At 45.1% G+C, this 27,449-nt stretch overlaps 1 protein-coding gene across 1 annotated transcript in view; it reads right to left on the minus strand.

Moving 5' to 3' along the window:
* Positions 1 to 27,201, minus strand: part of LOC121285054 (rac GTPase-activating protein 1-like) — a 47,268-nt gene extending 20,067 nt beyond the window's left edge. Inside the window, exons 1-6 of the mRNA XM_041201175.1 lie at positions 27,120 to 27,201; positions 26,823 to 27,022; positions 18,727 to 18,860; positions 7,429 to 7,501; positions 7,110 to 7,163; positions 6,909 to 7,013 (exon numbers count right to left, since the gene is read on the minus strand). Coding sequence (XP_041057109.1) covers positions 6,909 to 7,013; positions 7,110 to 7,163; positions 7,429 to 7,501; positions 18,727 to 18,860; positions 26,823 to 27,022; positions 27,120 to 27,201 — 648 coding nt within the window. The remainder of the gene's footprint in view (positions 1 to 6,908; positions 7,014 to 7,109; positions 7,164 to 7,428; positions 7,502 to 18,726; positions 18,861 to 26,822; positions 27,023 to 27,119) is intronic.
* Positions 27,202 to 27,449: the final 248 nt, after the last annotated feature.

Genomic DNA, 27,449 nt, shown 5'->3' on the forward strand with positions numbered 1-27,449 from the left:
AACTAAATACTTCTAAGTGGAACACTAATGGAGGAAACCTAGCAGATAATTTGTACATAGCAAGATCCCACAAACAGCAATGTGATATGACCAAATTTTGTTGCTGTGATGTTGGTTGAGATAAACATTGGCTGGACCAGGGAGAACTTCCTGCCCTTCCAAATAGTGCCATGGGGTCTGTGGTAATTATGGTTTTAGTTAGTGTGTAATATACCTTTAACAATAATGCCCATTAAGATCACATCATCTTCAGCACCCAATGGGAGAGTAGTGCAGGCTACCTCAACAGTTAGTGTAGAGATAGAGTTTGAGTTGTAAACACACATGTAGTTGTTGCTGAATACCTCATAAATAAACAAAGTTTCCATCTAAGAAGTGTCTGCTGATCAACTTGATCATAGTTACCAACTCAGCCACCACTCAACACGTTCCTTCACATCCACACTAGGCAGATATAGCCTCAACTTTCTGTTACATCCAAAATTCTACAGGCCTCCAACTAATGGGAAAGATAGAGGAACAAATTTGCAAAAAAATATTTAGGAAGAAGTGCAAAAACTATAATAGGGGACTTAGTTATTCTAATATGGGCAGGAATCGTGGTTGTATAAATAGCAGAAAGGACAGGGGTGCGGGGGGTGGAGGTGGGGGTGGGGTTAGAAGAGTTGAGAGAGAGAGTCCAGGAGAATCTCCTACACCACTAGGTTTCTGAGGAAGGAGGTACTGCTAGACCTGGCTCTTGGAAACCAAGTGGGCCCAAGACAATCAAGTGTCAGCAGGTATAGGAGAACATTAGGAGACAAATTATCCGAAGGTTTGGCCAGGGGGAAGGTGGTGATATTGTTGTCACTGGATTAGTAACCCAGGGACCTGGGTTCAAATCCCACCACAGCAGATGGTGAAATTCAATAAAAATCTGGAAGTAAAAGTCAAATGAAACTATTGTCATAAACACTCACCTGGTTCACTAATTTCCTTTAGGAAAGGAAATCTGTCATCTTACCTGGCCTACATGTGAGCTCAGATCCACAGCAATGTGGTTGACTCTTACTGCCCTGAAATGGTTTCAGTTATAAAACCACTAACCAGTCAGACCACCAGAAGTGTCAACGACCATCCCAGCCCTGTTGACCCTGCAAGGTCCTCCTTGCTAACATCTGGGGGCTAGTGGAGAGCTGTCTTACAGGCTAGACAAGCAACAGCTTGACAGTTATACACAGAATCATACCTTACTGACCACCATCACCAGAAGTGGCAGCACAGTGGTTTGCTGTCAGAGCGAATTGTGCTGGGAGCCCTTAACATCAACTCTGGACCCCATGAAGTCTCATGGCATTGTCAAAGGGCAAGGACACCTCCTCCTGATTAGCACATACCGTGCCCTTGCCTGCACATAGACCCCCACTTCACAGCCCAACCACCACCTCAGCTGATGAATCAGTATTCCATGTTGAAGACCACTTTAAGGAAGCACTGAATGTTCTCTGGATAGGGGCTTCAATGTTCATCATCAAGAGTGGCTCGGTAGCACCACTACAGACTGAGCTGGCCAAGTCCAAAAGGACATAGCTGCTAAACTGGGTCTGCAGCAGGTGCTGAGGGAACCAAGAGGGAAAAACATTCTTGACCTCATCCTCACCAACCTGCCTGCTGCAGTGTCAAGGACAGATGCATCTGTCAGTGGGAGTGACCACCGCACAGTCATTGTGGAAACCAACTCGTGTCTTCACATTGAGGATACCCTCCATCATGTTGTGTGGCACTACCACTGTGCTAAATGGGACAGATTTCAAACAGATCTAACAACTCAAGACTGGGCATCCATGAGGTGCTGTGGGCCATCAGCAGCAGCAGAATTGTACTCAAACACAATCTGTAATCTCATGGCCCAGCATATCTCCCACTCTACCATTACCATCAAGCCAGGGGATCAACCCTGGGTCAATGAGTTCATCAGAGCCGTGTCCTCGGCCCAACCATCTTCAGCTGCTTCATCAATGACCTTCCTTCCATCATAAGGTCAGAAGTGAGGATGTTCACTGATGATTGCACAATGTTCAGCACCATACACAACTCCTCAGATACTGAAGCAGTCCATGTCCAAATGCAGCAAGACCTAGACAATATCCAGGCTTGGGCTGACAAGTGACAAATAACATTCACACCACACAAGTGCCAGGCAATGACCATCTCCAACAAGAGAGAATCTAACCATCACTCCAAGACATTCAATGGCATTACCATCACTGAATCCCACACTATCAACATCCTGGGGGTTACCATTGACCAGAAACTGAACAAGTGCAGCTCCAACAACACTCAAGAAGCTTGACCCCATCCAGGACAAAGCAGCCTACTTGATTGGCACCACATCCACAAACATTCACTCCCTCCATCACCGACACACAGTAGCAGTAGTGTGTACCATCTACAAGACGGACTGCAGGAATTCACCAAGGCTCCTTCCAAACCCACAACCACTACCATCTAGAAGGACAAAGGCAGCAGATAGACGGGAACACCACCGCCTGGAAGTTCCTCTCCAAGTCACTCACCATCCTGAATTGGAAATATATCACCTAGAGATTAATTAAGGAAAGTCACAAGGACTTGTTAGTTAGTGTCTACATTGACTGTTTTTCAGATAACAGAAGCTTGACTAGGTGTACATGGACTTCCAAAGGGCATTTGATAAAAGTGCTACCTAAGCAATATGGATGTGAGGTTGGTGAGTGAATGGAACCAGGTGCAGGTAGTTGTTTTTCGGACTGGAAGGTGGTTTAAAGTTTCCAAGGTTCAGTGTTATGACCTCTGCTTTTCTTGATCTAGTGTAGAGCATAACTTCAAAATTTGCCAATGACACAAAACTTGCAACTATTGTCAACTGTGAACCATGAGGTGGATAGTGATGGGCTTGAAAAGGATATAGACAGGTTGATGGATGGGTCAACAAGTGGCAGATAAAGTTCAATACAAAGAAGTGTGAAGTGAAACATCTTAGGAGGAGGAACATGAAGACAAAAACTACAGAGATAAGATAAAGGGTACTGTCATGCCCAGGAAAGGGTGTACATAGTGAATTTTCAGTTAATACTTCCATAAATTGGAGACAATCAAGCTAAGATGGCCACCACAAATCATGTTACTTTTGGCATTTGGACTACAGGCAGCATCAAATCTCCAGTACATGTGAACACAGGTGAGACTGTCTCAACCATCTGTGGAATTCAAACACCTCATTGTTTAAGGATGGACCAGTTTCCAGACTGATTATTCCAGGTTTCAAACTGGACTAAAAGGGAAGATTAAACTCAACAGCCACTATAACTTCCAATTATACCACAGTGACCACCCGATCCAAACTAGACTGGGTGGGCCTCAAGTGACTGGTTTCAGAGACTGCACCCTTATTACCTCAGAGCCAGACTCAAACAAACTGCAAATTATCAAGCAGTGAAAATACTTAACCTGTTCCAGTTTCAAAGTTCACCAGAGAACCAACCTCCTGGATATTCAACTTCAAAAAATCTCAAACTGTTGTGAACACTCCACTTTATGAGGCTCTAACTTCAACTTTAAAATCATTGAATGCATTCAAAATAAATCACAGGTTTGCCATGTGGGAGACTGGAAATTGTAAATCAGACTGAATTAACTGTAATCCGTAACTGTCTGTATCCATGTTTGTGTGTACACACGTGTTATTTTACTTCAGTATAGTGTGTGAGAATAAATAACATTAAAACTCATGAAAGCTTGCTGCTGATTTAATTAGAATACACACTCTCAAGAGTAAGAAAATACATCTTTCTATAAAAAGCATCCTGATTACAAGCTGCAGAATCACAGAATTTTAGTGGTACAGAAGGAGGCCATTCAGCCCGTCATGTCTGCACCGGCTCTCCAAATGAGCATTATGACCTGGTGCCTTTGCCCTGCCTTTTCCCTGTACCCCAGCACATTGTTTCTATTCAAATAATCAGCTAATGCCCTATTGAATGCCTCAGTTGAACCTGTCTCCACCACACTTCCAGTCAGTGCATTCCAGACCGAAACCACTCGCTGTGTGAAAAAGTTTTTTCTCACATCACATTTGCTTTTGCAAATCACTTTAAATCTGTGCCCTCTCGCTCTTGATCCTTTTACAAGTGGAAACAGCTTCTCCTTATCTACTCTGTGCAGCCCCCTCATGATTTTGAACATCTCTATCAAATCTCCTCTCAGCCTTCTCTCCAAGGAGAACAGTCCCAACCTCTCCAATCTATCCTCATCGCTGAAGTTTCTCATCCCTGGAACCATTCTTGTAAACCTCTTCTGCACTCTCTCCAATGTGTTCACATCCTTCCTGTAGTGTGGCACCCAGAACTGTACACAATACTCCAGCTGAGGTCTAATGAGTGTCTTATATAAATTCAGCATAACCTCCCTGCTCTTGTACTCTATGCCCTTATTAATAAAGCCCAGGATACTATATGCTTTATTAACTGCTCCCTCCACCTTCAATGACCTATGCACATATACACCCAAGTGTCTCTGCTCCTGCACCCCCTTCAAAGTTTCACCCTTCATTTTATATTGTCTGTCCGTGTTCTTCCTACCAAAATGCATCACCTCACACTTCTCCACATTGAACATCAGCTGTAAGAAAGCAGGTGACGATGCAATTCTAAGGGGCAGGGGGTGGCCGGAACAAAGGGGTCTGGGGTATATGTGCACAAAATCATTGAAGATGGCAGACAGATTGAGAGACTGTGGTTAATAAAGCATACAGCATCCTGGACTTTATTAACAGGGTATCATGAAATTAACAATTTTTCATAATATTGTTGTGGTTTGTTGTAAAGTAGGTTGTGTGTGTGTGTGTGGATGGTTGTCTGTGTAGTTGATTTAATTGAATTAGAGTCAGATAGACCACAAGTTTGAAATTATCAAAAGTAGTTGGGGTAAAAGGCATTTGAAATGCTAATGAGTAAAAAAGGGAGAGGGTTTAGCATGTTGGGTGTGAAGGGAATTTGCATTTTTAGATACATGAAAGGGATTGTTTAGGTTTCAAAGGGTTAGGATGTTTACAACTAACGAGATAAGCAAAGCCAAGCAATATGCTTATTTTCCCCAAAGGTATTGACCATATTGGCACTATGAAACATTTTTATATTATGGGAAAAGTAAATTTCTAAAGACATTTAGGCCAATGGAATTTAGCAATTAAAAGAGAAACATATATAAAGAGAAAGGAAGGCCATCAGTGGCCATGTAAGATTTAAAAAGGACCATGTAAAACATAGCCATTGGCATAGGTATAGAACGAGGAGGAGTAGGCCATTCAGCCCTTTGAACCTGCTCCACTATTCAATATGACCATGGCTGATCCTCTATCTCAACGCCGTACTCCCACTTTCCATACCCCTTGATGGCCCTAGTATCAAAAAAAATTTCTTTCTTGAATATACTCAGTGACCGGCCTCCACAGCTTCTGTGATAGAGAATTCCACAGGTTGACCACCCTCTGAAGAAATCTTTCCTATTTCAGCCCTAAATGGCCTGCCCTGTATCCTGAGACTGTGGTCCCTGGTTCTAGAATCCCCAACCAGGGGAAACATCTTCCCTTCATCCAGTCTGTCTAGCCCTATTAGACTTTTATGCGTTTCAATCAGATCCCCTCTCATTCTTCTAAATCCTAGTGAATACAGGCCCAATCGAACCGATCTCTCCTCATATGACAGTCCTGCCATCCCTGGTATCAGCCTAGTGAACCTATGCTGCACTCCCTCTATGGTAAGTATATCTTTTCTTAGGTAGAGAGACCAAAACTGCACACAATACACCAGGTGTGGTCTCACCAAGGCCCTGTACAGCTGCAGTAACAGTCTTGGAGAAAGCCTCCAGCCACTTTTTCTAGACGTCTGCCATGTCCAGTGACCAAGGGTGGGAAAGAGCCTTTGGAATTCCACTGTTGAGTGGGTGCTGTGGTAAACTTGCTGGTTTGCATACTTAAATTTAAAATCTATTTTGGAACTGTTACCTTAAAGGGGTGTGTAGCTGGGAGCCAGGTTAATTAGGACTTTTGGGTTTTAGTAACTAATCTTAAGTACTAGTTTGAAATCTTGTTAATAAAAACTAAATTAAAACATTTAAAATATATAAAAGGTGTCAGTGGACTCATTACTTCTGAATTCAGTGTGTGAATTTTCTCATAATAATCAAATTACAAACCCATTGTGACAGCGTGGCCAAGGTCCCCATGTGAATTTGGCACACATCACCTGCCACATCATAACAAGGGGCATTCAGTACAAGAACAATAGGAGGTGATGTTAAACCTGCCTAAAACACTCATGCAGCCTCAAGTACAGCATTGAATCCAATTTTGGACGCCACACTTTAGGAAGGATGTGAGAGGGTGCATAAAAGATTAGAATGAAGCTCCTTATCCCTGAAGCCAGGCTATAAGAATAGATTGGAGAAGTTGAGGCTGTTTCCCATGAAGAAGAGAAGGTTCAGAGGTGATTTGATCGAGGTTTTCAAAATCCTGAGGACAGAGTAGGTAGGGAGACAGAGTTTCCATTGGTGGAAGGATCATGAGTATCTCCAATAGTGCAGCCCTCCCTCAGTACTGCACTGTGATTGTCAGCATGGGTAATGGGATGAAGTATTTTGAGTAAAGTTTGAATCAGAAGGAAGGGAGATGCCCACACACAGGGATGATGGCTGGTGTCAGCTGTCTGCCTGTCTCTTACATAAACACTGCTGCAGCTTTATCTGCAGGAGAGATTCACAATGCACATGCCCAATTCTCTGCTTTCACACAAACATTCCCCACACCCTCCACTCCTTCAGTACTCCCAATGATTACCCAGCTATCTCCAACACCACCCAGTCAGGATGGTCCAGAGCCAACATCCACTTACCCTTCCAGGTGTGGAGCCCACGCCATCCACAATCTGGTCAAAAGAGTGTGAGCGAGATCTCCTGGGAACAATTGGACGACGATCTACCAGAATACGACTGGAACGCTGGAAAAGACAAAGGAAGATCCCAGGTTGACTGGCCTGTCTCAGTCTCACAGCCCATGAAAAAGCAGATCAAGAGGCAAGTTGGTGGCTTCCTACCCTCTTGTCCCGATTTTTCAGCTTTATTGGTTTCACTGTCGACAAATGTGTATCCTGTAAGAGGACAGAAATGTTAACGGAGTCCCACCCTTTCCAAGAACATTGCCGGATGTCCATTATTCCATTCCTCTTCCCTGCACACCACCCCACCCCCATCAAAACATGGTACTCCACCCCAACAGCCATAAACAGGACCCTCTTCCCCCACCCTTCAGAACCCTCCTCTCAGAATGGAGAGAAAAGACCAGAGCAATACCAATAACCCACCCACCCACATCTTCCCGCTTGCACCCTTACATAGAACTCAACACTCACTGACCGATAGTTCATCGCAGGTTCTGTCGTAACTGATGCAGGAGTTGGAAGTCAACGTTTCGTCAACTGCACGGAGTCTGGAAAAGGAGACAGGAGATCAGGCCAAGGGAAGGAAGGTCTTGCATTTATATAGCACTTCTCTACCTCAGGTCATCCCAAAATATTTCAGAGCCAATGAAATCAGCATTCTAACAGCTTTAGGACAGGATTGCCAGTTAGTTCCATACAAAATCAACAACTTGGAGCAATAATAAATGCTGGAAACACTCAAGCAGGTCAGGTAGCAGTTGTGGAGAGACAAGAGAGTTAACGTCAATGTGCTTTGAGCAAAGCCCCCAATGAGTGACAGACCCATGTCCATTAAACACCGATCTGGCAGCAAAAGCTTGGTTCAGAGAAGCAGGGTACGTATCCCAGGGTCATTTCGATAGCACCTCCCAAACCCACAACCACTATGACAGGAGAATGGTCTTTATACTTAAAATGTAAAAGGATAAAGGCTGTGGCTAAAAACAACAAAAGCACAATGTGAGGAACATTGAGAGAGCAGGGGGCTTCGTGAATTGATGTCAATGCACAATAACTAGAATCGGAGAGCGAGCTCAAAGTCACTCAGGCCCAGGGATCTGCACTGAAACCTTTATAGGCACAAGATAAGGCAAGAAGGATCTGCATTGCTCCAGCACCTTCCACAACCTCCGATGTCCCAAAGCACTTTTACAGCTAATGAAGTACTTTTAAAGTTGTAATTTAGGAAAGTGGCCAACTTGTACACAGCAAGCTCCCACTAACAGCAGCATGTCAATGAGCAGAAAACCTGCTTTCACAAAGGTGGAGGTGAAATATTGGCCAGGGCGAATTCAGGTTGTTTTAAAAAAATAAATCAGTAGAGGGCAGGCCTGAGTTTACCATTTCATCCAGAGGAAAACAGCTGGCAGAGCCGCTCACTAATGTCCTTTAGGGAAGGAAATCTGCTGTCCTTACCTGGTCTGGTCTACATGGGACCCCAGACCCACAGCAATGTGGTTGACTCTTAAACACCCTCTGAAATGGCCGAGCCAGACACTCAGTTGTAACAAACCACAACAAAGTCACAAAAAAGGAATGAAACCGGACACACCACCCAGCATCGTGCGAGGCACCAGAAATGACAACAGCAAACTCAGCCCTGTCAACCCTGCAAATTCCTCCTTACTCACATCTGGGGGCTAGTGCCTAAATTGGGAGAGCTGTCTCACAGACTAGTCAAGCAACAGTCTGACATAGTCATCCCCACGGGATCATACCTTACAGATAATGTCCCAGACACCACCATCACCATCCCTGGGTATGTCCTGTCCCACCGGCAGGACACACCCAGCAGAGGTGGGGGCACAGTGGTATACAGTCAGGAGGGGGTTATCCTGGGGATCCTCAACATCGACTCCGGATCCCATGAAGTCTCATGGCATCAGGTCAAACATGGGCAAGGAAAGCTCCTGCTGATTACCACGTACCGCCCTGCCTCAGCTGATGAATCAGTGCTCCTCCATGTTAAACACCACTTTGGAGGAAGCACTGAGGGTGGCAAGGGCACCGAATGTACTCTGGGTGGGGGACTTCAAGGTCCATCACCAAAAGTGGCTCGGTAATCCCACTACTGACCAAGCTGGCCGAGTCCTAAAGGACATAGCTGCTAGACTGGGTCTGCAGCAGGTGGTGAGGGAACCAACAAGAGGAAGAAACATACTTGACCTCATCCTCACCAACCTGCCTGTCACAGATGCATCTGTCCATGACAGTATCGGTGGGAGTGACCACCGCAGTCACTGTGGAGACGAAGTCCCTCCTTCACATTGAGGATACCCTCCATTGTGTTGTGTGGCACTACCACTGTGCTAAATGGGATAGATTTCGAACAGATCCAGCAACTCAAGACTGGGCATCCATGAGGTGCTGTGGGCCATCAGCAGCAGCAGAATTGTACTCGAACACAATCTGTAACCTCATGGCCCAGCATATCCCCCACTCTACCATTATTGTCAAGCCAGGGGATCAACCCTGGTTCAATGAAGAGTGCAGGAGGGTATTCCAGGAGCAGCACCAGGCACACCTAAAAATGAGGTGCCAACCTGGTGAAGCTATAACACAGGAATACTTGCGTGCCAAACAGCAGAAGCAGCAAGTAATAGAGCTAAGCGATTCCACAACCAACGGATCAGCTCTAAGGTTTGCAGTCTGCTATATCCAGTCATGAATGGTGGTGGACAATTAAACAGCTCACTGGAGGAGGAGGCTCCACAAGTATCCCCATCCTCAATGATGGAGGAGCCCAGCACAGAGGGAGCACAGGATAAGGCTCTGCAATAATCTTCAGCCAGAAGCGCTGTCTCAATCCACCTTGACCTCCTCCAGAGGTCCCCAGCATCACAGATGCCAGTCTTCAGCCAATTCAATTCACTCCGTGTGATATCAACAAATGGCTGAAGGCACTGGATACTGCAAAGTCTATGGGCCCTGACAATATTCCAGCAATAGTACTGAAGACTTGTGCTCCAGAACTTGCTGTGCCCCTAGCCAAGCTGTTCCAGTACAGCTACAACACTGGCATCTACCCAGATATGTCGTGTACATAAAAAGGACAAATCCAACCCAGTCAATTATCACCCCATCTGTCTACTCTGGATCATCAGCAAAGGGATGGAAGGTGTCGTTGACAGTTCTATCAAGCAGCACTTGCTTAGCAATAACCTGCTCACTGACACGCAGTTTGGGTTCTGCCAGAGCCACTCAGCTCCTGACCTCATTACCGCCTTGGTTCAAACATGGACAAAAGATCTGAACTCCCGAGGTGAGGTGAGAGTGACTGGCCTTGACATCAAGGCAGCATTTGACCGAGTGTGGCATCAAGGAGCCCCAGCAAAACTGGAGTCAATGGGAATCAGGGGGAAAACTCTCTGCTGGTTAGAGTGATACCCAGCACAAAGGAAGATGGTTGTGGTTGTTGGAGGTCAGTCATCTCAGCTCCAGGACATCACTGCAGGAGTTCCTCAGGGTAGTGTCCTCTGCCCAACCATCTTCAGCTGCTTCATCAATGACCTTCCTTCCATCATAAGGTCAGAAGTGGGGATGTTCACTGATGATTGCACAATGTTCACCATTCACAACTCCTCAGATACTGAAGCAGCCCATGTCCAAATGCAGCAAGACCTGGACAATATCCAGGCTTGGGCTGACAAGTAACCTTTCACATCAGGCAATGACCAAGAATCAAACCATTGCCCCTTGACTTTCAATGGCATTATCATCACTGAATCCCCCACTATCAACATTCTAGGGGTTACGACAGACCAGAACTAGCCATATAAATACTGTGGCTACAAAAGCAGGTCTGAGGCTGGGATTCCTGCAGTGAGTAACTCACCTCCTGACTCCCCAGAGCCTGTCCACCATCTACAAGGCAGAAGTCAGGAGTGTGATGGAATACTCCCCACTTGCCTGGATGAGTGCAGCTCACACAACACTCAAGAAGCTCGACACCATCCAGGACAAAGCAGACGCTTGATTGGCACCAAATCCACAAACATTCACTTCCTCCACCACCAACACAGTAACAGCAGTGTGTGTACCATCTACAAAATGCAGGAATTCACCAAGGCTCCTTCGACAGCACCTTCCAAACCCACAACCATTATCATCTAGAAGGACAAGGGCAGCAGACACATGGGGACACCACCTCCTGGAAATTCCCCTCCAAGTCACTCTTGACTTGGAAATATATCTTCACTGTCACTGGGTCAAAATCCTGGAACTCCCACCCTAACAGCACGGTGGGTGTACCTACACCACATGGACTGCAGTGGTTCAAGAAGGCAGCTCACCACCACCTTCTCAAGGGGCAATTAGGGATGGGCAATAAATGCTGGGCCCAGCCAGAGAAGCCCCACATCCCGTGAATGTAAAAAAGTGCCCCCTCCATCCTGTCCCTCTGTCAGTGCAGCAACCTGTGGGTACAACAGCCTGGATTTTGTGCTCAAGTTCAGAGTGGGACTTGACTGTGATTCTTGCTACCCACTGAGTTATCAAAACTATTGACAGCAGGCATCAGCATGGAATGTAGGAGGTGTGGTGGAGAAAGGCTGGATATTGTTGGAGGTCAGAGGCCAGTGCATAGACAGCAAATTCACATGATGCAGAGAAACTGAAGACGCTCATCAACCCAGATTCACAATAGAATGCAAGATAACAAGTCATGATACTTAGTATTCATTCTTGGCATGTGAGTATCACTGGCTAAGCCAGCAATTATTGCCCATTCCTAATTGCCTTCGGAAGTGATTGTGAGCTGCCTTCTTGAACCACTGCAGTAGCAAGTTTGGTCAAAACAGCGTTCAATTCAGTGGATAGTTAGTCAGCTATGTTGTTGCTGGACTGGAATTTTACCCAGTGTGTAGAAAGCCCAAGGGAGGGGGCAGTTCAGGACCTAATATTCGGAAATGAACTCGGGCAGGTGGGAGGTGTATCAGAAGGGGAGCATTCTGGAGATAGTGACCATAACTCAGTTAGATTTAGGATAGTTATGGAAAAGGATAAGGTTGGGCCGGGAATAAAAGTTCTCAACTGGGGAAAGGCTAATTTTACTAAGATGAGATACGATTTGGCCCAAGTGGACTGGGAGCAGCTACTTGCAGATAAAACTGTGTCTGAGCAGTGGGAGGCATTCAAGGAGAAAATAGAGAGAGTACAGGGCAAATATGTTCCCATAAAGACAACGGGGATGACCAAGTCCAGAGAACCTTGGATGTCAAGGGACATAAAGGTTAGGATTAAGAAAAAAGAGAGAAACTTATGGCAGATACCAAAGGCTTGATACAGTAAAGTCCCCAGAGGAGTATAAAAAGTGCAGGGGGAGCTTAAAAAGATTAGGGAAGCTAAGTGCATGAGAAAGCCTTGGTGGGTAGAATAAAGGAAAACCCAAAGGGGCATTAAAAAGAATATACAAAGGGAAGAGAATAACATGGAAAAGAGTAGGGCCAATTGGGGACCATAGAGATAATGTGTGTATGGACCCAGAAGATGTGGGTACAATCCTCAATGAATACTTGGCGTCAGTCTCCACAATGGAAAAGGACGACGCAGATATAAACACCAGGGTGGAGGACAGTGAAATATTAGTGAAAATTAACAGAGTGGAGGAGGTACTAGCAGGTTTAGTGGTCTTAAAAGTGGATAACTCTCCAGGCCTGGATGAGATATATCCCAGGCTGTTGAGGGAGACAAGGGAAGAGATATCAGGGGCCCTGGCAGTAATTTTCAAACCCTCTCTGGCCACAGGTGAGGTGCCAGAGGACTGGAGGACCTCTAACATTGTCCCATTATTAAAAAAGGGAGGAAAGGATAGACCAGGAAATTACAGGCCAGTCAGTCTAACCTCAGTGGTGGGGAAGTTACTAGAAAGAATTCTGAGGGACAGAATATATCTGCACTTGGATAGACATGGATTAATCAGGGATAGTCAGCATGCATTTGTTAAGGGATGGTCATGTTTGACAAATTTGATTGTGTTTTTTGAGTTAACCAGGAATGTTGATGAGGGTAATGCATTTGATGTGGTCTACATGGACTTTAGCAAGGCTTTTGATAAGGTCCCTCATGGCAGACTGGTCAAGAAAGTAAGAGCCCATGTGATACAAGGCAAAGTGGCACATTGGATCCAAAATTGGCTGAGAGGCAGGAAGCAGAGGGTGATGGTAGAGGGATGTTTCTGTGTCTGGAAGCCTGTTTCCAGTGGGGTTCCACAGGGCTCGGTGCTGGGGCCCTTGCTGTTTGTGGTGTACATAAATGATCTGGACTTAAATGTAGGGGGTATGATCAAGAATTTCACAGATGACACAAAAATTGTTCAGGTGGTAAACAGTGAGGAGGATAGCTGTAAACTGCAGGAGGAGATCAATGGACTGGTCAGGTGGGCAGAGCAGTGGCTGATGGAATTCAACCCAGAAAAGTGTGAGGTAATGCACTTGGGGAGGGTAACAAGACAAGGGATTACACTATGAATGGTAGGACTCTGGAAAGTACTGAAGATCAGAGGGACCTTGGTGTGCATATCCACAGATCCCTGAAGGTAGCAGGGCAGGTAGATAAGGTGGTTAAGAAGGCTTATGGGATACTTGCCTTTATTAGCCAAGGCATAGAATACAAGAGCAGGGAGTTTATGCTGGAACAGTATAAAACGCTGGTTAGGCCACAGCTGGAATACTGTGTGCAGTTCTGGTCACCACATTATAGGAAGGATGTGATTGCACTGGAGAGGGTGCAGAGGAGATTTACCAGGATGCTGCCTGGGCTGGAGGGTCGGAGCTATGAGGAAAGATTGGATAGGCTGGGGTTGTTTTCCTTGGAGCAGTGAAGGTTGAGAGGGGACCTGGTAGAGGTGGATAAGATTATGAGGGGCATAGATAGGGTGGATAGGGAGGTGCTTTTTTCAATAGTAGAGGGGTCAATTACCTTAAATCTATGCCCCCTGGTTAGAGGTAGAAGGATAAGAGGGGAGTTGAGGAGAAATTCTTTCACCCTGAGGGTGGTGGGAGCCTGGAACTCACTGTCTGAAAGGGTGGTTGAGTCAAAAATTCTTGTAACATTTAAGAAGTATTTAGATGTTCACTTGTGTTGCCATAGCCTCCAGGGCTATGGGCCAAGCACTGGAAAATGGAGCTAGCGTAGTCAGATCTTTGCTGATTGGCACAGACACGATGGGCTGAATGGCCTCATTCTGTGCTGCAAACAAATGAGAGTCGCATGTAGATCAGGCTGCGTAAGAATGGCAGATTTCCTTCCCTAAAGGACATTACTGAGGGCAATAATAGTAGGAGACTTCAACCATCCTAATATCAACTGGGAGTCAAACAACATAAGGGGCACTGAGGGAGAAAAATTCATGCAGTGTGTCCAGGAAAATATTTTCAACCAGTTAGTGACAAACCCAACGCGAGGAGATGCAATTCTAGACCTAGTCTTGGGGAACGAAGAAGGGCAAGTGGGTGAAGTGACAGTTGGCGACCATGTCAGGGACAGTGATCACAATTCAGGTAGATTTAGCATTACCATGGAAAAGGACAGAGATAAGGCAGGAGTAAAAGTCTTGAACTGGGGGAAGGAATATTTTACAGAAATAAGAAGGGACTTGGCTGAGGTGGACTGGACAGCACTGCTGGAGGATAAAACAGTGGAAAACCAGTGGGAAGTACCAAAAAGCGAGATCCTAATTGTACAAAGTAGACATGTCCCCTACAACAATAAGAGTGGTACTGCCAAATCTAGACCTGCCTGGTTGTCTAGAGGAATACAGGGGAAGATCAAACAGAAAAAGAAAGCATATGATAGGCATAAAGAACTAAGCACTGCAGATAGCCTGCACGAATATAGGAAGTGCAGGGACAAAGTAAAAAAGGAAATAAGGAAATCAAAGAGAGGGCATGAAAAAAGATTAGCAAGTAAACTTAAAGATAACCCAAAGATGTTTCACCAATACATTAATGCTAAAAGGTTAGTTAAGGAAAAAGTGGGACCTATCAGAGATGAAGATGGAAACTTGTGTGTAGATGCAGAGGCTGTGGGAAGGGTTTTGAATGAATATTTTGTCTCCGTGTTTACAAAGGAAAGGGAGGATGTAGATATAGTAGTCCAGGAGGAACACTGCGAGATATTGGACGGGACAGTCATAAAGAGAGAGGAAGTATTCGAAGGGTTGAAATCCTTGAAAGTGGATAAGTCACCAGGGCCAGATGGATTGTTTCCGAGGCTGCTGAAGGAGGTCAAGGAGGAGATAGCAGATGCTCTGAGGATGATTTTCCAATCTTCACTAGACACAGGGGAGGTACCGGAGGACTGGAGAAATACAAACGTAGTTCCATTGTTTAAAAAGGGATCAAAGGAAATGCCAAACAATTATAGGCCAGTTAGTCTTACATCAGTGGTGAGCAAATTAGTAGAATCAATCCTGAGAGATAGGATTAACTGTCATGTGGAAAGGCATGGACTAGTCAGGGATGGTCAGCATGGATTTGTTAAAGGAAGGTCTTGCCTCACAAGTTTGATTGAATTCTTTGAGGAAGTGACAAGAAGAGTTGATGAAGGTAGTGCAGTGGATGTTGTGTCCATGGATTTTAGCAAGGCATTTGACAAGGTCCCACATGGCAGATTAGTCAGGAAAGTAAAAGCCCATGGGATTCAGGGTAATGTGGCAAACTGGATAAAAGGTTGGCTTTGTAACAGGAAACAAAGGGTAATGGTCGTTGGATGCTCTTGTGAATGGAAAGTTGTCTCAAGTGGTGTCCCACAGGACCTGGTGTTGGGATCCTTGCTGTTTGTGTTATATATTAACGATTTGGACGTGAACATGGGGGGGCACGATTGGGAAATTTGCAGATGACACAAAGATTGGCCGAGCAGTGGATAGTGTAGAGGATAGTCATGATCTCCAAAATGATAATAGATGGGTTGGTGGAGTAGGCGGTAAAGTGGCAGATGGATTTTAACATAGAGAAGTGTGAGGTCATACATTTAGGGAGGTCAAACAGTTACAGGGATTACAAAATAAATGGGAATATTCTAAGAGGGGTAGATGAAGTGAGAGATCTTGGCGTACAAGTACACAGGTCCCTGAAGGCAGCAGTTCAAGTAGACAAGGTTGTAAAGAAGGCATATGGAATGCTCTCCTTCATTGGCAGAGGTACAGAATATAAAAGTAAGGATATAATGTTGGAATTATATAAAACACTGGTGAGGCCACAACTGGAGTATTGTGTGCAGTTCTGGTCACCACATTACAGGAAGGATGTAATAGCTCTGGAGAGAGTGCAGAGGAGGTTTACAAGAACGTTGGCAGGGTTAAAAAAGTGTAGCTACGAGGAGAGATTGGATAGGTTGGGGTTATTTTCCTTGGAACAAAGAAGGCTGAGAGGTGACTTGATTGAGGTGTACAAAATTATGAGGGGAATAGATAGAGTGGACAAGATAAATTTGTTTCCCTTGATGGAGAATTCTAGAACCAGGGGACATAGATTCAAGATAAGTGGCAGAAGGTGTAGGGTGGACATGAGGAAGAACTTTTTTTTTTTTTACACAGAGGGTAGTGGGTGTCTGGAATTCACTGCCCAAGTTAGTGGTAGAGGCAGAAACTCTAAACTCTTTTAAAAAGTACCTGGATCCACACCTTAAGTGCTGTAAGCTGCAGGGCTGTGGGCCGAGTGCAGGAAGGTGGGATTAGAAAGGGCACCTGGGTGTCCTTGGGTTGGCATAGACAAGATGGGCCGAATAGCCTCCTCCTGTGCTGTAACTTTTCTATGGTTCTATTGAACCAGTTGGGCTGTTACAGCAACCTGGCTCCTTTTCACTGGGATCAGCTTTCTATTTTCAGTGAATTTTAAATTTGCAAGCCGCTCACTCTAATTTGATCTAGTGTTCTACTATCCAGTAATCTAACAACGACACTACCGTCCCCACAAGAAACCCATCCCCACACCGGGTGAGACCAGCATGTTTTCTGTTCTGTGAGAGGCTCAGGAGCCCGAGACTGACACATGCACCCATGAGTCCTCCAGTTTCACTCTCCAGTCTGTGCTGGGGGAATGTTGGTGTAGTGATAATGTTACTGGGCTAAATCCAGAGATCCAGGCTCTAGAGAGGAGAGTTCAAATCCCACCAGAGCAGCTGGGAGAATTTACATTTCATTAATAAATCTGGAATATAAAGCTAGCCTTAGTAACTATTGATTTTGGTTGGTTCACCAACACTCTTTAGGGAAGGTTATGACCAGGACGAGGGGAGTGAGAAAATTATCAAACCCCACTCTCTGCAGGTGGTACCATTAATTTAAATGTTTAATTCTCTCACTGTAATGGCCAATCGTTTACCTATACCTCTAGTACCCAGATCAGGCTTCGTCCAAAAACTCAATGATTAATTTATTACAAAACAAAATACTTCTTTTAACAAGTTGCCAGTACTGGTTAACACAGTTGTAAATTGGGAAGTATAACTATCTATCTCTTCCTAAAGAAATCCCCCAGCACAGCCACACAGACAGAGTCTCTCTGCAGAGATAAGCTTTAGAGGATGGACATTATAAAATAAAGGATAAAGTCCACAGGGTCTTGACGCTGTTAATCTGGAGTTCCCTCACGTGAAGACAGGCCGCTGGTCTCGGTGGATGCCTGGACGTTCCCACCACTGGTCTCATTTGTTCAAAAAGGGAGGGAGACAGAGCAGGAAAGTACAGGCCAGTTAGCTTAACATCTGTCATAGGGAAAACGTTAGAAGCTGTTATCAAAGATGTTATACAAGGTACTTAGAAAAACTCAAAGCAATCAGGCAGAGTTAACATGGTTTTGAGAAAGGGAAATCATGTTTAACCAATTTATTGGAGTTCTTTGAAGGAGTCACATGTACTGTGGATAAAAGGGATGTGGTGTACTTAGATTTCCAGAAGTTATTTGATAAGGTGCCACATCAAATGTTATTCCAGAAAGTGAAAGCTCTTGGTGCAAAGGGTAATATATCAAGCTTTTCATTAAATAAATGGCTTTGCAGTTCAAAACAAACTCCTCCTTCTCAAGTACCATAAAGGTCCGGTGATTTATTGGAAGAGGCCTGCTTGTTTACAGTTCCAAAGCAAATTTATGACTTTAGAAAAAAAAATCCCAAGTTAGCAACCAAATATCCAGATCATACCATGTCCTTCCATTTTGTACAAGAGAAAAAAAAAAAAAATCAGTCTTGAGAGAAATGATTCTAACGGGAAGGAAATCTGCCATCTTTACTTGATCTGGCCTCCATGTGATTGCAGGACCACAGGAATGTTGTTGATTTAGCAGCTCTGTGAAATGGTGTGGGAAGCGACTCAGCTGGATCTAACCCGGAGAGAAGGAAACACTGGGGTCAGCACAGGTGGCAGTGGTTCAAGGTGGTGGCTCATAACCACATTACAGGGCAGCTGGAGATGGACATTAAATGCTGCCCTTGCCAGAACTGCCCACGTCAAGAACAAGAAAAAAGCAACCAAAATGTGATTGTCGGCCTTCCAAAGAGAATGAGTTCAGGCAGCAGAAAATCCTGGTGTCAGGGGTAAGCAGGTAGCTCCAGTCAGATCAGCCATGATCTTATTGAATGGCAGAGCAGTCTGGAGGGGCCAAGAGGCCTACACCTGCTTGTAACTCATAGGTCTTCATACAAACATATGAAGGAAGCTCTTGCAGAGTCTGCAGAGAAGATGGTGGCCCTGGGAGGGAAGCTAGCTAGTGGAAGATCATTGTGCAGATTGTACCTGGCACTGGTCTGCCCCTCTGTCTCAGGGTGACCTGTCAGAGCCTTGAGGAGACTCCGCTGATCTTCGTTTGGCAACGCTGGGCTTGACGCTTCACTCTTCAGAATGTCATGAACCAGCTGCAACCTGCGTTCCTGGCGAGAGGGAAGAAGGGAAGAGGACAATAAATAGGAGGAAGAGAGACTAGACCCAGGGGTCAGGGGTAGGATAAAGGGGTAAGTCCTTTAGGATGGGGGAGGGGAGGGGAGTCTGATGTGGGAAAATAAGGAAAGGCACCTGGAGACAGGACAGCCAAGTTTCAATCCAGATCCTCATCTTGCAGCTGCCATGGAAATGATAAGAGATGATCCAAATGGAGAGTGGAACTGAAACATGGAGTGATAATCTGTACCTAGTCCATCAGCCTCCACTGCCTGAAAATATAATCTAAACTACCCCATTGTGGGGCGTGTAAGAGAAGGGCATGGGTGACAAATACTCACAAATTGGCAGCACAAGTTGGTTAAGTGAATGGGACACTTGGATTTGTAAATAGGGGCACTGAATACACAAGAGGAAGTCATGTTAAACCTTGAGAAATCTCTGGTTTAGGGGTGTGTCTCCGATAATGAGCATTGAGACACTGGAAAATAACATAAGTAGGAGCAGGAGTAGGCCATTCAGCCCCTCAAACTTGCATAGCTATTCAATAAGATCATGGCTGATCTGCCCCAGGCCTCAACTCCTCTTTCATGTCTGATCCTCATCGTCCTCAACTCCCCAAGATTCCAAAAATCTATCTACCTCCTCTTTAAATACTTTCAGTGATCTAGCCTCCACAACTCTCTGGGGTAGAGAATTCCAAACATTCACTACCCTCTGAGAGAAGAAATTCCTTCACATCTCCACTTTAAATGAGTGTCCACTTATTCTGTAACCATGTCCCTTAGTTCGAGATTCCCCCACTAGTGGAAACATCTTCTCAACCCTGTCAAGCCCCCTCAGAATCTTGTATGTTTCAATAAGATCACCCCTCATTCTTCTAAACTCTAATGAATAAAGGCCTAACTTGTTTAGCTGTTCTTGATAAGTCAACCCCTTCATCCCAGGAATCAGCCTAGTGAATCTCTTTTGAACTGCCTCCAATAACAATATATCCTTTCTTAAATACAGGGACCAAAACTGTACACAGTACTCCAGGTGTGGCCTCACCAACACCCTGTACAGTTGTAACAAGACTTCCCTATTTTTAAACTCCAACCCCCCAGCAATTCAGACCAAAATTCCATTTGCCTTCTTAATTACTTGCTGCACCTGTTTCATGCTCAAGAACACCTAGATCCCTCTGTGCTGCACGTTTTTTTTGAGTATCTCTCCATTTAAATAATAGTCTGCCTTTTGATTCTTCCCACCAAAGTGCATGACTTCACACTTTCCTACATAAACTCCATCTGCCAAGTTTTTCCCCACTCACTCAACCTGTCTATATCCCTTTGCAGATTCCTTTTGTCCTCATCACAATGTCCTCCAAACTATTTTTGTATCATCAGCAAATTTGGATTCATTACACTCTGTCCCCTCCTCCAAGTCATTACTAAATATAAGTAAATAATTGAGGCCCTAGGACTGATCCTTGTGACACTCCAATGGTCACATCTTTCCAACCTGAAAAGGACCCATTAATCCCAGCTCTCTTGTCTTGTGTGTTAACCAATCCTGAATCCATGCTAATATATTATCCCCAGTGATGGTATTACCATCACCGAATTCCCCACTATCAACATCCTGGGGGTTACCATTGACCAGAAACTGAACTGGACTAGCCATATAAATACTGTGGATACAAGAGCAGGTCAGAGGCTGGGAATCCTGCAGCGAGTAACTCATCTCCTGACTCCCCAAAGCCTGTCCACCATCTATAGGCACAAGTCAGAAGTGTGATGGAATGTTCCCCACTTGCCTGGATGGGTGCAGCTCCCACAACACAAGAAACTTGACACAGTCCTGGATAAAACAGCCCACTTGATTGGCACCCCATCCACAAACATTCACTCCCTCCATCACTCACACACAGTAGCAGCAGTGTGTGTACCATCTACAAGATGCACTGCAGCAATTCACCAAGACTCCTTCAACAGCATCTTCCAAACCCACGACCACTACCATCTAGAAGGACAAGGACAGCAGATAGATGGGGACACCACCACCTGGAAGTTCCCCTCCAAGTCACTCACCATCCTGACTTGGAAATATATCTCCGTACCTTCACTGTTGCTGGGTCAAAATCCTGGAACTCCCTAACAGCACTGTGTGTCCAAAGATCGGTATCTCAGATGAGATTTACGGGGATGTTGCCAGGACTGGAAAATTGCAGCTATGAGGAAAGATTGGAGAGGCTGGGGTTGTTCTCCCTGGAACAGAGGAGGCTGAGGGGAGATTTGATTGAGGCGTACAAAATTGTGAGGGGCCTGGATAGAGTGGATGGAAAGGGCCTTTAGCAGATAGATAGGTGACTAGGGGGCATAGATTTAAAGGGATTGGTAGAATCTTTCCACCCAGAGGGTTGTGGGAGTTTGTGACTCACTGCTTGAAAAGGTGCTAGAGGCAGAAACCCTCAACTCATTTAAAAGGTGTCTGGATATCACTTGAAGTGCTGTATCCTGCAGGACCATGGACCTCCAGAGATGTGGTTTGGCCCAAGCAGACTGGCAGCAGCTACTCAGATATATAATGGGTATTTTACCAGATCATTTTAGATATATAAAGGGTAAGAGAGGGTCAAAAGTGGATATTGGGCCGCTGGAAAATGACGCTGGAGAAGTAGTAGTGGGGAACAAAAATGGCGGAGGAACTGAATAGGTACTTTGCATCAGCCTTCACAGTGGAAAACACGAGTAACATCCCCAAAGTTCAGGAGAGTCGGGGGGCAGAGGTGAGTATGGTGGCCATTACCAAGGAGAAGGTGCTAGGAAAACTGAAAGGTCTGAAGGTGGATAAATCACCTGGACCTGAAGGATTACACCCCATAGTTCTGAAGGAGATAGCTGAAGAGATAGTGGAGGTGTTAGTGGTGATCTTTCAGGAATCACTGGAGTCAGGGAGGATCCCAGAGGACTGGAAAATCACTAATGTAACCGCCCTGTTTAAGAAGGGAGTGAGGCAAAAGATGGGAAATTACAGGCCGATTAGCCTGACCTCGGTCGTTGGTAAGATTTTAGAGTCCATTATTAAGGATGAGATTTCAGAATACTTGGAAGTGCATGGTAAAATAGGGCAAAGTCAGCATGGTTTTATCAAGGGGAGGTCATGCCTGACAAATCTGTTAGAATTCTTTGAGGAGGTAATGAGTAGGTTAGACAAAGGAGAGCCAATGGATGTTATCTACTTGGACTTCCAGAAGGCCTTTGACAAGGTGCCGCACAGGAGGCTGCTCAGTAAGATAAGAGCCCATGGTGTTAGAGGCAAGGTACTAGCATGGATAGAAGATTGGCTGTCTGGCAGGAGGCAGAAAGTGGGGATAAGGGGGTCCTTCTCAGGATGGCGGCCAGTGACTAGTGGGGTTCCACAGGGGTCAGTGTTGGGACCACAACTTTTCACTTTATACATTAATGAGCCAGATGAAGGAACTGAGGGCATCCTGGCTAAGTTTGCAGATGATACAAAGATAGGTGGAGGGACAGGTAGTATTGAGGAGGCAGGGAGGCTGCAGAAGGATTTGGACAGGTTGCGAGAATGGGCAAAGAAGTGGCAGATGGAATATAACGTGGAGAAGTGTGAGGTCATGCACTTTGGTAGGAAGAATAAAGGCATAGACTATTTTCTAAATGGGGAGAGAATTCAGAAATCTGGAGTGCAAAGGGACTTGGGAATCCTAGTCCAGGATTCTCTTAAGGTTAACTTGCAGGTTGAGTGGGTAGTTAGGAAGGCAAATGCAATGTTGGCACTTATTTCGAGAGGACTAGAATATAAAAGCAGGGATGTGCTGCTGAGGCTTTATAAGGCTCTGGTCAGACCACATTTAGAATATTGTGAGCAATTTTGGGCCCCGTATCTCAGGAAGGATGTTCTGGCCCTGGAGAGGGTCCAGAGGAGGTTCACGAGAACGATCCCAGGAATGAAAGGCTTAACATATGAGGAACGTTTGAGGACTCTGGGTCTATACTCGATGGAGTTTAGAAGGATAAGGGTGGATGTGATTGAAACTTACAGAATACTGAAAGGCCTGGATAGAGTGGACGTGGGGAAGATGTTTCCATTAGTAGGAGAGACTAGGACCCGAGGGCACAGCCTCAGAGTAAAGGGAAGATCTTTTAGAACAGAGATGAGGAGAAACTTCTTTAGCCAGAGGGTGGTGAATCTATGGAATTCATTGCCACAGAAGGCTGTGGAGGCCAGGTCATTGAATGTATTTAAGACTGAGATAGATAGGTTCTTGATTGGTAAGGGGATCAAAGGTTACGGGGAGAAGGTGGGAGAATGGGGTTGAGAAACTTATCAGCCATGATTGAATGGTGGAGCAGACTCGATGGGCTGAATGGCCTAATTTCTGCTCCTATGTCTTATGGTCTTATAAAACTGTCAGAGCAGCGGGAGGCATTGAAGGAGAAAGTAACGAGTGTACAGGGCAAATATGTTCTCAAAGACAAGGGGGCAGTGGGGAGAACCAAATCCAGAGAACTCTGGATGTTAAGGGACATAAAGGTCAGGATTAAGCAAAAACAAACATGCTTATGGCAGATACTTAGGGATCAATGCAGCAGAGTCCCTGAAGAAGTATAAAAAGTGCAGGGGAAGCTTAAAGGAAATTAGGAAAGCTAAGAGTGCATGAGAAAGCATTGGTGGGTAGAATAAAGGAAAACCCAAAGGGGTTTATTAAATATATAAAGAGCAACAGAATAACTAGGGGAAGAGTAGGGCCAATTAAAGACCTTTGAGGTAACCTGTGTGGACCCAGAAGACGTGGATACAATCCTCAATGAATACTTTGTGTCGGTCTTCACAATGGAAAAGGACGATGCAGGTATAGACATCAGGGTGGAGAACTGAAATATTAGAGGAAATTAACAGAGAGAGAAGGTACTAGTGGGTTTAGCAGCCTTAAAAGTGGATAAATCTGCAGGCCTGGATGAGATGTATCCCAGGCTGTTGAGGGAGGCAAGGGAAGAGATATCAGGGGCCCTGGCAGTAATTTTCAAATCCTCTCTGGCCACAGGTGAGGTGCCAGAGGACTGGAGGACTGCTAACATTGTCCTATTATTAAAAAAGAGAGGAAAGGATAGACCAGGAAATTACAGGCCAATCTATCTAACCTCGGTGGGGAAGTTACTAGAAAGAATTCTGAGGGACAGAATATATCTGCACTTGGAGACACACAGATTAATCAGGGATAGTCAGCATGGATTTGTTAAGGGAAGGTCATGTTTGACAAATTTGATTGTGTTTTTTGAGGAGATAACAAGGAGTGTTGATGAGGGTAATGCATTTGATGTGGTCTACATGGACTTTAGCAAGGCTTTTGATAAAGTCCCTCATGACAGACTGGTCAAGAAAGTAAGAGCCCATGAGATCCAAGGCAAAGTGGCACATTGCATCCAAAATTGGCTGAGAGGCAGGAAGCAGAGGGTGATGGTAGAGGGATGTTTCTGTGACTGGAAGCCTGTTTCCAGTGGGGTTCCAAAGGGCTCGGTGCTGGGGCCCTTGCTGTTTGTGGTGTACATAAATGATTTGGACTTAAATGTAGGGGGTATGATCAAGAAGTTCACGAATGACATGAAAATTGTTCGGGTGGTAAATAGTGAGGAGGATAGCTGTAAACTGCAGGAGATCAATGGACTGGTCAGGTGGGCAGAGCAGTGGCTGATGGAATTCAACCTGGAAAAGTGAGAGGTAATGCACTTGGGGAGGGCTAACAAGGCAAGGGATTACACTATGAATGGTAGGACCCTGGAAAGTACTGAAGATCAGAGGGACCTTGGTGTGCATATCCACAGATCCCTGAAGGTAGCAGGACAGGTAGATAAGGTGGTTAAGAAGGCATATGGGATACTTACCTTTATTAGCCGAGGCATAGAATACAAGAGCAGGGAGGTTATGCTGGAACTGTATAAGACGCTGGTTAGGCCACAGCTGGAGTACTGTGTGCAGTTCTGGTCACCACATTATAGGAAGATGTGATTGCACTGGAGAGGGTGCAGAGGAGATTTACCAGGATGCTGCCTGGGCTGGAGGGTCGGAGCTATGAGGAAAGATTGGATAGGCTGGGGTAGTTTTCCTTGGAGCAGTGAGGGTTGAGAGGGGACCTGATAGAGGTTGATAAGATTATGAGGGGCATAGATAGGGTGGATAGGAAGGCAGAGAAGAAAAGAGTTGACGTTTCGAGTCCTCATGACCCTTCCCCACACACGCACACACGCACACCTTGGATTCGCCTAGTTCTGTCGAAGGGTCATGAGGACTCGAAACGTCAACTCTTTTCTTCTCCATCGATGCTGCCAGACCTGCTGAGTTTTTCCAGGTAATTCTGTTTTTGTTTTGGATTTCCAGCATCTGCAGTTTTTTGTTTTTATCTCTGGGTAGGAAGGCATTTTTTCCATTAGTAGAGGGGTCAATAACCAGGGGGCAGAGATTTAAGGTAAGAGGTAGAAGGATAAGAGGGGAGTGGAGGAGAAAGTTTTTCACCCAGAGGGTGGGGGGAGTCTGGAACTCACTGTGTGAAAGGGTGGTTGAGTCAGAAACTCTTGTAACATTTAAGAAGTGTTTAGGTATTCACTTGTGTTGCCATAGCCTCCAGGGCTATAGGCCAAGCGCTGGAAAATGGGATTAGTGTAGTCAGATCTTTGTTGACTGGTACAGACACAATGGGCTGAATGGCCTCCTTCTGTGCTGTAAATGTCTAGAGTCCAAATACTGGAAAGTGAGATTCAGCTGGTTGGCTCCATTTTCAGCCAGTGCAGACACGATGGGCCAAGTGGCCTCTTTCTATGCCATAAACTTTCTATGATTCTAAAATTCTCCCATACCTGGAAGCGTTCTGGTAAATCTCTGCACCCTCTGGAGGATCCTCACATCCTTCCTAAAGTGTGGTGACCAGAGCTGGACACGATACTCTAGTTGGGTCCTAACCAGAGTTTTAAAAAGGTTCAGCATAATGTCCCTGTTTTGTTCTCAATGCCTCTATTGATAAAGCCCAAGATCCCATATCCTATGCTAAACACTCTCTCAATATGTCCTGCCACCTTCAAAGATCGATGCACTCTACCCCCAGATCCCTCTGACCCTGCACTCTCTTTAGAGCTGTGTCATTCAGACTATACTGCCTCTGTCTGTCCCTTCTGCTAAAATGGATCACCTCACACTTGCCTGTATTCAATTCCACCTGCCACTTGTCTGCCCATTCTGCTAGCCTATCTATGTCCTGTTGCTTCAGTGTCACTGTTTGCCTCACCAATTTGGAATCATCAACAAATTGAAATTTTGCTTTCTAATGTCATATTTAAACAAAACGCAAAGCAGCGCTCCTATCACTGACCGATGGGGAACACCACTGTCTACCACCCTCCAGTCTGAAAGACAACCATTTACCACCACTCGCTGTTAGATTATTTTTTAAATCCAAGCTGAGAATGATCCTCGATTGTAGTAACCAAGCCTTTCCATGCAGTTTGTCGAATGCTTTCTTAAAATCTACATAAACAAGGCCTATTGCTTGCTTTTCAGTCTTCATTGTTAATTAATTAGACTAGTCAAACAGGATTGCTTTCATGTTACAAATCTTTGCTGCCTCTCCTTAAGTCAAAGTTTTCCAAATGGCTATTGATTTCTCCTTTTTCTCCCACCATCCACCCCCTCATGTCTCCAGATCATTCGTCTTGACTTTCTGGCCTCTAGATTGCGAGGTTAGTAACAGGACCACTGTAGCACAGCCTGTAAATAGAATAACCATCAAGATTAGATGCCTTGTTACAAAGGCTTAATTTCCAAACTAATCAATCGTAAACCAACAGTAATGTGCTATCACAGTTTTAACGTGTGTAAACACAATCTGCTCGGCTGAAGATTACACTTCCAGCTTATTGGGGGTTTTTCTCAGAACTCCCAGACTTTCCCCAAATTCCTACCAGCTGCTCACAAGCCACTTCTGCCTTTTGTCTTCTCCTCAGCTGCACATCCAGCTGGCTGCACGTATGTTTGAACCTCACATTGAGAGCAGTCAATTCCATCTCCACCTTTGTCAACCGACTCCGGTTCTCCAGCAGCTCCTCCTCGGCATTGCTCCATCTCTTCCTGCACTTCTCAAAGTTCCTCGCCAGCTGAATTGCTGGAAGACAAGATAGCAAGTTTCACAACATCAGGAGACTTTCTGACACCTTTATCTTGGAGAAGAGATGTTGTGCTCATATCACACAAGCACTCACATTGGTCGAGTACTTTTGATGCAGTAACATTCCAAGGTGCTTCACCGGAATGAATATCAAAACAAACTGGATACTCAGCCATATAAAGAGATATGGGGACAAGTGGCCAAATATTCAGTCAAAGATGTGTTAAGGAGCATAGAGAGCGAAAGCGAGAGTGAGGACCATAGAACACAAACAGTTATAGGCACAGCCAGCAATACTACAACTTGGGCTACACAAGAAGCACAAATTGGACAAGCAGAGAGATCTCAGGGTGTATGGGGAAAGGAAAGAGAGGGGCAAGGAACTTGAATAGAAGGGTGTAAACATACTGTGTAACAGAGACTA

The sequence above is a fragment of the Carcharodon carcharias genome, chromosome 12, assembly GCF_017639515.1.
Source record: "Carcharodon carcharias isolate sCarCar2 chromosome 12, sCarCar2.pri, whole genome shotgun sequence".
NCBI classification, from domain to species: Eukaryota; Metazoa; Chordata; class Chondrichthyes; order Lamniformes; family Lamnidae; genus Carcharodon; species Carcharodon carcharias.